The 11596-nt window shown below is 33.1% G+C and overlaps 1 protein-coding gene across 1 annotated transcript; it reads left to right on the top strand.

Moving 5' to 3' along the window:
• Nucleotides 1–2839: 2839 nt before the first annotated feature.
• Nucleotides 2840–9792, top strand: LOC131038971 (small ribosomal subunit protein uS13z/uS13y/uS13x). Its single transcript, XM_057971600.1, has 4 exons — nt 2840–3052; nt 6046–6206; nt 6358–6546; nt 9371–9792. Exons 1-4 carry the CDS (start codon nt 3050–3052, stop codon nt 9474–9476), a joined length of 459 nt encoding a protein of 152 aa, XP_057827583.1. The 5' UTR covers nt 2840–3049; the 3' UTR covers nt 9477–9792.
• The last annotated feature ends 1804 nt before the right edge of the window (nt 9793–11596 follow it).

Raw genomic sequence — 11596 nt, 5'->3', positions numbered from 1 at the left:
AAGGAAACACTCTAGGAGGAATCGGTTCTTACATAGAACCAAACATGCCTCACAACAAAAATACATAGCCCTAGCCAAGTTAATCCTGAGCGTATGTTGTACTCAAGTTGGACACACACAATGTGCCCCCTTGTCCAATGCTCAATGCCCAGCCAATGACCCAATCTTCCCTCTTTTATGCCCTTTGATTCTCCTGTATCTTTCTCCATCTCTCTATGTTTCTCTATTTTATTTTATAGGTTTTAATAATACCCCAAGGGTAATCTGAAGAGTCACACCCTTTCATAACTATTTTAATTTTTATTAAGTACATTTTACATTTTAGTTGGAAGTTTATTTCATGGAAAAAAGTCTTGTAACAAGTCAACCCATTCTATCTTCAATCATTTGCTCAAGTTGGCCCAAATAGTGCGGTGAACTAGGAGAACTTACCTTAGTGATTTAACAATCTATTGCGTTTGTAAACACCACCTTGATAGAATTAGACATAGACATGACAAAGGTAAAGAGATCATTGTAACTTTTTTAAAAATCATTCTCATGGGCCATAGTTATTTTTTGCACACTAGGACACTACCATAGTGTTCCCGTTCAATCCCATGGGACTCAAACTTGACTCACACTTTTTTCGATACTATTCAAAACTTAAGTCAATTATCAAATCAAGAGCATTAATTTTATGTATCATAGTAACTAGATTTTGTGTGACATTATTAATTCTCTAGCATTATTACCAAGATTGAGTGCAACTACCTCCTATTTAATTATTATATTTATTATTCATTTACCAACCTATCTCCTAACCAAACCTAGTTTAATTATGTGATTATGGCTACATTTATTTGAGTAACCTTATTTATGTAAACATATTTTATTCCCCCACATCATGAAATAATAACCCGCAAAAACTACCTTATTTTTTATATTTAGGTGGTGTTTTTGCAATACATCAACTTATATGATGTTTTATCAATGCTCAATTTAATGGTTTTGAGTCAATATTTTAAATTGACTATGAAAGAACCACCTAAATGTAAATGAATGAATTGGGGGAGATTTATAATAAATGATTCACGACATATAACAGTCCTACAAGGTTTTGCAAATGGGGTAGCAACTTTAGTGGGTTTGATCTTGTTGGTATTATGGATGACTTTGTCATGTGTTGCATTGGTCTAGTCATTGATGTCAACACTTGTCTCCTTGGAGGTTTACATTATGTTCACTAGTATGGTTAGTGTCTTATGCACAGTCACCGGTATGTGTTCACCAACAGGTTATATTGTTCACCGACAACGATGATGACTTGTTATCATCTGGAGATCATTTGGTTATGTCGAGGACATGGATTAGAAGTTTGGTTTTGGTGTTTTGCTTATTGGTCTAATCAGGTTGACAGATTTGCCTTTATCGACAGATAAGTCTAGGTTATGGACCGATACGTGTTTTCTATTCCAGATTAGCACGACACATCATGGAGATGATTTATTAATTGGTAAATGTATTGAGCCGACATGTTGTATCGCATCAAGACTTATTTGTAATTGATTTAACTATAATATCTTTAGTGAGCTGACCTATTCATTTGGTCTTAGGTTTTGTATAAATGATTGTAAGATCTTATTGAAGATCGGAGATATGGTTATGGTATGAGTGTGTTCGATTATTGAAGAGCGAAAATAAGTAGATCCTTGTGCGAATCACGCAGACATTATTTGAAGGTTGAAGGAAGGTTATGAAGGTGTTTTGACACTCGTGTTTAGAGATTAACCAGTACTGAATCTAGCATTGGAGATGCTATTTTGAGGAGTACATTATCATTGGATTTAACCATCCAATTGTGTAGTCAGTGTGACTCCTAATTTGTGATTGAGCAGTGAGCTCTAGGCAGTTGGCCTTTCTACATGTGCATACCCCATTTGTATACACATGCTATCTGCAGTAGTATCATCTGATTGTGGGTAAGGTTTCCCACCGTGGTTTTTCCCTTACCGGGTTTCCACGTCAAAATCTCTGTGCTATGTGTTGTGGATGTTGTTTCTCTTTATGTTTCATGCATTAAGTTAAACCGATACTGCTATATCTGTTAAACTGTTTTACTGACACTTAAGTTTGGTTTACCGACATTAAGTTTAAATTGGAATAATTTGCATTTGGATTACAATTTATTGACAACTGGTTCACAACTGATTCACACCCCCCCCTCTCAGTTGTCCTTCTCGGGACCTAATAGATCTTGGGGTTAAGTGCGCTTGAGTCAAAGTAGTACTCGGATGGGTGACTTCTCGGGAAGCCTCGATGTTCACCACTATGCACATCACCTAGATGCAATGAATGTCAATCAAAACATTCACTTAAGAGAGATAAGTTCTTGTAAACCACACTCATGAAATATGAGTTGATTAAGATTATTCAATTTGCTATTTTTGGATTTGATTGTGTATGAGATATTTACATCAACGTTTCAAATCACACTCATGATGGATCATAGAGTGTGATTTGAAATGTTGATGTAAAAATCTCATACACAATAAGATCACAAAGTGTCCATCATGATTGTGATTTGAAATGTTGATGTAAAAATCTAATACACAATAAGATCACAAAGTGTGATTTGAAATGTTGATATAAAATCTTATACACAATCAAATCCAGAAATCACAAATTGAATATTTACATGGATTGTAGAAATTTAACAACATTAATTAATAAAGATTGATAAAAGCTATGTGATAAAATCTCAATAAAATATCATATAATTTGATACTTAAAAAAGACTTCATAATTTAATACATTTTAAAAAAACCCTAATAATTCACTCTTACAAACACCATCTAATTACCTTTGCTTTTCACCTCTTTACTTTTAATTTTGACTACCTATAGGAAAACGAAATTATCAACTTACGGGTCTTTAAACTCACCACATCGTAAGATTAGGGTTTTCCTGCACAGATATTGATTTTTAGGGTTTATTATATGTCAAACCTTCTATTGTTGCCGTTAACAGAGTTGCAGGGTGCTTGAAGACGCCGAAAGCTTTAGCGACAATGGTAAAAAATCTTTCAAATTCTGTTTCCTTTTCTCACAAACCTCTGCCATGTTTGCTAACAACTCAGTCTATGTTATTATTATTATTATTATTATTCTCCTTTTGCCCTTTTTTCTTTACAACCTGAAGAATTTTAGTGTAGTTCTGTGATCAATTGAAAAATACATGGATCTGAAGATTTCATAGAAAAAGAATTGCATCTTGAGTCTTCTGAAGAAAATGTCGACTTTGTAAGGTTTAGACGTTAGGATTGTTTTTGTGGAAGCTTTTTAGAGGTATTTTTCGGCAATTTTTTGTATTATATTTATTATCGCGTGGATTGCTCGTAATGAGTATCAGTCTTATTATATAAAAGAAAACGCTGTATAGTTATTGATGCTAGGGGAATTTATTGAAAGATCATACGATTTCTGTTTTTTATTGGGTGGAGGGGGGTTGCATGCTTGTTTGAAGATATATTGACAAATTTTCTATCTCTTCATTGGTTGTATGTTCGTCAAATTCTGTGTACTGTTATTTTCTACAATAGTTGGTGGGTTTTTCAATTGAAAAGACAGACTTTCTTAGGCATTTGGATTATGTATACAAATTAACTACATTTGTTTTGTTTAGTATATGTATGCTAGATTACATCCTATTAGGAAAACTATTTTAATCGTTAGTCTGTGATCAGACCTGAAGTTAAACGCATTCTTTGAATTTTGGCTTGAGACGATTCCTAAGTAAAAAGTGATAGTGGCATATAGTTTTTAATAGGCAATTTTTTGGGAACTAATTTTGTTGTAATGAGGCCAACAGATCACTCAATTTTGTTAAGAAACTCAATACAGCTTTTTTCATGACAAATATTCTGATTGTCATCTTTTAGGAAATTTTTTGCTTGGAAACTTTTTTTCTAAATTAAATTTTACGGTAGGAGGAGAAACCTTCACCAAAAAGCAGCATATTCTGAAATTAGCTGCCATTTTCTTTTCTTTCAATAGTTTTTTGTATCATAGATACTGTGATCCTTGTATGACCATAGACTGTTTGGTATGGCAATCTATCTATCCATCTATAAAAAAAGCTGTGCTCGTCAAATTATCTATATATCTATTCTCTTTGCCGAATAAGTTGTCTATCTACCAATCTATCTACTTTATTTGCTCAGTAAATTGTAAATTTTAATTTATCACAAAGCTTAGATTTAACGAGGCTTAGAAGTCCATAAGAGGGTTTTTTTATTCTTCCAAATATGCCTTGGACCAAAGAAGCAATAATCTGTGAAAATTTACAATTATATCCGATTAATTGTGAATCATGGAGCCAGCCAATTTATTCCCAAATAAAATTCAATTCAAAAAAAATTTATTGACCAATCGTTCGCCCAATTTTCAACACTTTGACATTTAAATCGAATTAAAATCTTGTTAAAATTCTCAATGAATGGCAAAAAAAAACATGAAAAAATCATTGAAAAACCTGTGAAACTCTAGAAAAACTTGCAAAATTACTGAATTGCTCAGGAATAAGGCCGATTTCAGGACAGAATCAGATTCATTGTGGAATCAACGTGGAAATAGTTTATTATTTTGACCCTTAGTTTTTTTCCGACCTCTGAGGAACCCTAAATAGAGGATTGGGAGGAGCTTTGGCAGTCTTCAACCAACTTTGAAAGGGCCTTAATTATCCTAAATTGTGGGGGGGCATGTGAGATAGTGTTGAAGCAGTTGACAAATCTTCTCTAAATTGTGGCTTCGATACGATCTGAGCTTTCTGCATACCCCGCCCCATGGATTTTGATGCGAACAAGTATATAATTAATATTACTTAAGAGGGAAGGGGAGAACCCCTATAATTTATAATTAATACTATAATATAGTTACAAAATTTAAGCTATTGTTGACTATTAATATAATTTTTAATTAATATATTTTAATTTTTGCTCAGACAAAGACATACAGTTCATCGTAAGAGCAAAATATCCAAAGTGCTCCATGAAATAAATCTGAATGACAACAAACAAAGCTTACATCCTTGTAATAAAACAGCCTCCTGCATATAATCATTAACATTTGTCTCCACCCAAACTATTAATTGCAAGCTAGGTATTGCCAAACCGATGGTTTAGTAATCTTTTCCTTAAACTAAACAAATGTCTTTTGTTGAATTCTACCTTATATAAAGGACTTACCACTTGACATTAGGGAATATAAAAGCATTGCAATTGTGGAATATGATTTGATATGATTTCTCAAATATTGAGCTGCCCCTACAAATCTCCTTGCCTCAATCACAATGAAAGTCTTGGATCACTTCAAAATGGCTTCCACTTTCATTAAATTCCTAATAGTAGCTGGATCGCTGTCTGATAAATTGTGATCTTAGTTACTTCATAGACTTAGCTTTTATATATATATATATATTTGATCTCAGACTTAGACAACTGCCCTCTTGAAAAGTTAACTGAATATTTGCCTCTATATGATTAGCAACTTGAATATAAACAACAAAAATCTACTTTCTACAATTCATGGGTTAAACTCCATTTTAATTTGCTCTCTATATCTCTATGCTATGGAATGCCCTTAAGTTTAAAACAGTAGTAGTTATTGTGTATTTTTCTACAATTTATAAAATCCGATTTTTTTCTTGAGTTTTTCAAAAAATCTGATACTTTTGGTTTGCCAATTTTTTCCCCAAACGATTTCTTCTATGCCTTGGATTATCTCCCTGCCCCGGCCACTCAACAAGGTTAATATGTACTGCTAGGCTTGAATTGGGGTAATCATCAAGGCTCTTGCTGTATCTTGCTACTGGACTATGGTTTGACAGAAAAATAGTTTACTTGGAATCTGTCTCCTGCACATTCTTTATTCTATAACTTCAAAAAAAATTATCTACAAAAATGTACCTCTTTGAGAATTTCATTATTTATTGATTTTCTTCGTTATTTCTTATATTGTTTTATTATAAGTGATTTACATTATTGCTGGATCTGTTATTGTTTTTCAGTCTCTTATTGCGAATGAAGAATTTCAACATATTCTTCGTGTTCTCAACACTAACGTTGATGGGCGACAGAAGATCATGTTTGCCCTGACCTCCATTAAGGGTATTGGTAGGCGTTTTGCCAATATTGTTTGTAAAAAAGCTGATGTTGACATGAGCAAGAGGTAAGACTTTGCACTTTATAAGATGTGTTTAGTGTATTTGTTGGTTTAATTCCAGGCTTTAATTTTCATCTACTTCTTGACGTTTAACTTCCATTGGATTTTATGGGTGGTCTTTCAAAGACGTGGAAACTAAGTGATTTTTTGGGTGCAGAGCTGGTGAGCTTTCTGCCCAGGAACTTGAGAATCTGATGGTGATTGTGGCAAATCCACGGCAATTCAAGATCCCTGACTGGTTTTTGAATAGAAAGAAGGATCATAAGGATGGTCGGTTCTCTCAGGTGGTATCCAATGCCCTTGACATGAAACTCAGGGATGACTTGGAACGCTTGAAGAAGATCAGGTAAGGCTAACTTTCACGAACTTTTGTTTTTCTGTATATTGAGAGTTTGGTTGCCGTTTCTGGTGTTTTAGGCTTCTTTTAGCAAGATAGAGGTGTTGAAGGAAGTGAATTGCCTGTCGCCTTGTTTGCTAGTTGTAACTGCTTGTATATTTGTTTAGCTTCTTCAGGGTTCACATTGTGGAATGCTATTTCCCTGTATCTTAGAAACTGCATTCTGTAAGCTAGAATGACTTACAGAATGCATAACAAGAAATTTTTCTGAAACCCTGGCAGGTTGTGTGCTGTTTAAAAAAATAAATGCCTCAAGGCACCGACAAAATTCGATGCCTCACTTTTTAACCTGTTGTAGTGGGTAGTCCGTCTGTAATATTCAAGTGAACAATACAATCAACATAGGGAATTTTAGGTGGCTTTAACTATCACATCTCAAATTATACACACTATCCTTCATTATTAAACCCATGTCCTTTTTACACAGAATGCCAACTGTTAACCTTTTCATAGATGATGCTATGAAAAAATGTCTGGTTGTTTATATTTTAAATTTCCATTCTCTGATGATGTACATGAATTTACAGTTCGGGATCTCATCTTTTCATGACTCAGGTTTACGTCCTTGTTTTCATCAATTTTAAATTAGTTAATATATTAGGTAGGTTTTTAGCACTTTCTGTTTGGAACGTCAGTGAATAATGATAAACTATCTTGTGTACTTTCGGAACAAGAATTTTATCAATTATTACAGCTGAAAGCTTGTATGAACTTAGCTTGATAAAGTATGATATAAGTCATCTATGCCAAGTAAAATACATTAGCCAATCGGAAGGAAATAATTAATATGTTTAAGAACAGTATAGTTTACAATTGGCGGGTGGCTAAAGGTGTTTATGTAGAGAATTATCTTGTGGGCACAAGGTTTGTGTTTGTGTTCAAGTTTAGCAACAAAAAAATTCAGAACAAGTTTGTTAGCTAATAAAAATCAGGAAAACAAAATTGATTAAGTTTTTAGAATATAAATATGGATTTTTTGGTTATATTTATTTAAAAACCATAAAAATATTGCAAATGATCACATATTATACGAGACATTTAAAATATTGTCAATCTTGTTATCCAGTCAACGATAAAAGAAATAAAATTTAATACTGCAAATGTTGATATTATAATAAAAAAATTATATTCGTATTAAATAAAGTTTTATTAACATTCAAAATTCATAGTTAAAATAAAACTATGAAAATAAAGTATAGAACATAAATAATTATACTATATTATTATAAAGTAATATGATATGACTATATTATGATTATAATATTAATATTCAATTAACATGGCAAGAATGAAGAATACGGCAGCTTTGTAGCCGAGGAGGAATGAATAACAGTGCAGTAAAGCACAATACATCAGCAGAATCGTCAGAGTTCATGGCAGAATTAATATCAATTCAGTAGTGGTGCTCTAGTGACATTGCTGTACAACAAATATAAAAGAACCTTAACAATCTATCACCTAGGCTCTAAAGAGTGAATCGCCCTAAGCAAAAAGCCTCAATACAAAATTTCTTAACAAAAGCCTTGAATAAGAAATCATGCAAATAACAAATGATGATTGGAGAAAACAAAAAGGTTAAAAATCTTAGAAATTTAATTGTTTTAATAAAAAACTTTGATAAATTTATTTTTTCAGGTTTTCTGAATAAATTTATTCATGGATGTTTTTTTGAGCAAATATCATTGCACTAAACAAATACTTTATAAAGTATCATGAAGCAATGGTTTAAATTGCCTGGAAATTTCAATGACATTTCTTTCAATAAAAATTTCCAGGGTCTGAAACAGATTTAAGTATCTTTGACCATATATTCTTGACCCGTGTTCACATTTTGACTTAAGCCATGAGAGTTTCCATGAGTGACTCTGAACTTGAAATGTTTATATGTTACAGTTGCATCTATTGCTAACAAATTTCTGGATTTGACTCTGTGAATTCTTAAAGTTAATATTACCAACATATTGGGTCAAACTCCATGATCCATCATCAGGGTGATAGCAAGAGAAGTGAGTAGGACATGGAGTTTGATCCTAAACGTTGGTAATATCAAGAATTCACACAGTCAAATCCAGAAATTACTTAGCAACATTGATATGGACTGTGGAAATCTCATGCTTCTAGTTGCAGCTATTGTTAAAAACCTATGCCCTACTGCTTCTATTCCTCGTATAGTTTTGCTCACACTCTTTTGTTGTATTCTATTTGTTACAATTATAATCCAGTCTTAACTGACTTTTCATGTTTATGGAACATTACCTTGGTGAATACCTTAATGAGTTAATAATCTAATAGGGTTCATCTCCATGCCTACTAAAGTATGTAGCGCTTATATCGTGTTCTAATTTAGCCTGAATCTGTTGCTCAGTTATTTGTTGCAGATTGGTTTTTCAATTTTCTGGCTTATTTGTACATCATTCCTGAATGACACACACATCAACATGGCGAACTTTTCTTTTTTTGGGTATTTGAATGGATGGCTTTTAAGTATATATTAACGTCCATATGGGATCATAGTGTTTTAATATCCTTAAGTTTGCTAGTTAATTTTCTTTGTAAATTAAATTGGTAAAAAGAATGGTATTGTCTCATCGGAATAAAGGTATAACAGAAGATGGTTGTTTTAACTTTTAAGTAGCTTTCTAATTGTCTCGTCTTCCAAATTTGTCCCAACTTAATGATGAATGTGCCCAAAAAGAACAAAAATCTGAAGCGCTATGCAATGCAAAGTTAACTTGTTAATAGTGGTTAGTAATTTTTACAATCCCTTGTGCAGGAATCATCGTGGTCTTCGTCACTATTGGGGTCTGCGAGTGCGTGGGCAACATACAAAGACCACTGGTCGTAGGGGGAAAACTGTTGGTGTGTCAAAAAAGCGTTGAGAAAGGAAATATTATTGGAGAAACACAATTTTGCTTGTGTCTTCATATTGTTTCACATTATTCCTTTAAGGTGCTTTATGTTGTATTTGTTGTCGTTACACCGGCCCTTTTTTCTTTTGAAAGTTGGAAACACATCATGCGATTGACAAGGCTGTAAAGCTTTGATTTTGCACTTTTTAATTTGAGAATGGCTTCCTGAAAGCTCTATCTACATTTTGTAGTACTAAGGAAGAAGGTTAAATGTTGAGTTCAATGAAATACTGGAACCATTTGTTTTGGTTTTTGAAATATTTATTTTGATATATCTTTTCCAGTATATTTTGGCCTGATTTCTGGCACAGTTCTGGCACTTACTATTGGGATAACAATGTTGCTGGCATTGTAAGCCCATAAGCTATGTTATTACCATTCCTTTCTGCTGGAGTTGAAACTGGGTCTTGCTGTTACCTGTGAATGGGAGTGGTGTGTATAATTATTACTTCAATATACTTGTTTTGGATAATTAACATGTGATGTATGCATTATGCTATTTTTCTTAAATATCGGTCACAGTAGATAGAGCGAAGTCGAAACAAAGGAAATATTAATGAAGATGTCTAATTTTTTTTAGACAAGTAGCAAAAATGACAGATAATTGTTAAGCGATCATTGTTATGATCAACTCCCATTTCTGTGACCATCTTAGCAACAGTACCATAAACACTGAATTTACTGGAATACTTGGCAACTGACCTGACCTTGTTTGATCATGTCTCTATGTGAAGTAGTGTCCTAATTTTGGAACTAAAATACAGGTGCACAGGCCTACTGTTTTACCATTTTCTGTTTTCGAAATTCCATTTTGATATTGATTTGTGTTATGGAATTGTTCATCTTAATGTGGTTAATCCTGAAGAGACTGAAACACTTGTATAAATTTTGATAAACTTCTTGTCATGTCTTATTATGCTCAATAAAAGCATGTACTTCGCATTGCGTCTCCAGAACCTCACAATGATGTAGATCATGATCAACCATCGGCCCATACTTGCAAATGATATTTGCCCTATAAAAGCCTTCTTAAAAGGGGTCAAGGGGTTGCTCTTCGTTAATTCAAAGCAATACAAAGCAATTAACACATTTTCAGACATAGGTGCGGTGAGTCTAGTACGATTTGATACCATACCATACACTATCCAATCATCTATAGATATACCCACAAAATTGATGAAGTCCTTTCGATGTGCTATCGTTAATACTAGAAAATATTGCCAACATGTTCTTCAAATCAAATGACATGACATAATAGGCAAAGCTAACCCATTCTATGATGAATTTGGATTAACTACCAAAGGCTTTATTAAGTGGGATCTAGCAAAACTTGCTGGTGAAATATTTTTAATTAGCATGAGCCAAAATACGTCAGCCATAGACAATGTTGTAATTGGAGTAGCTTTGTATAGATCAGATTGGGGTCCTTACAAAATAAATTAACGTATTTAAAAAATTCCCTAAGGCTTAATCTAGATCTCCAGGATTAAAGGGCAAACCATTTGCATCTATGTTATTAGAACCTTCAATTACCGGAACAGCTGCTAAAGAGTTCACCATATTCTTATCATATTTTGGTAACCCATTCTATGGAAAATTTAGTCCTTTTTTTTGCTCACATCTCTAATTTGCATTTGATGGTATCTAAAAATTCTTGAGTGTTTAAATTTCATGTCTCGCAACACTTTGAGATTAGTATGCATGTTTTATTTAGTGCAGTATAGTCCATAAATTTAAATTCATCCATTTATCTACTAGAAAAGTAACACCCACTTCAAGCATCTTATCAATCTTTTCTATTATATTCATAGATATATTTGTATTCAATCAGTGTAAGCACTTCTTAATTGGCTTGGAACATCATGGTCTGTTAATACATATATTTCTTCAGTCAATATGGACATTTCCTATCTGGCGCAAAATCTTGAGTTATCTTGAGTTAACTTCCTACATTTTTCCAATAGAAGGGTGCAATCCCTTAACCTTTTGATCACTCCAAGGAAACCTTTTGATCACTCAAGGAATAGAGCTTGGTATTCGCACAGCATATCCATATGTGTTGCTCTTACCTAGTTGTTTGCTGTAGTGGC

Source organism: Cryptomeria japonica, chromosome 7 (genome assembly GCF_030272615.1).
Source record: "Cryptomeria japonica chromosome 7, Sugi_1.0, whole genome shotgun sequence".
In the NCBI taxonomy this organism is placed as follows: domain Eukaryota; kingdom Viridiplantae; phylum Streptophyta; class Pinopsida; order Cupressales; family Cupressaceae; genus Cryptomeria; species Cryptomeria japonica.
This window is presented reverse-complemented; position numbering and strand designations above follow the sequence as displayed.

Bases quoted from the DNA above. Each gene is read 5' to 3' on its own strand.
- LOC131038971 (XM_057971600.1), top strand. The intron at 6,207-6,357 runs GTAAGACTTTGC...TTTTGGGTGCAG, and splicing joins GATGTTGACATGAGCAAGAG to AGCTGGTGAGCTTTCTGCCC. The intron at 6,547-9,370 runs GTAAGGCTAACT...TCCCTTGTGCAG, and splicing joins GAACGCTTGAAGAAGATCAG to GAATCATCGTGGTCTTCGTC.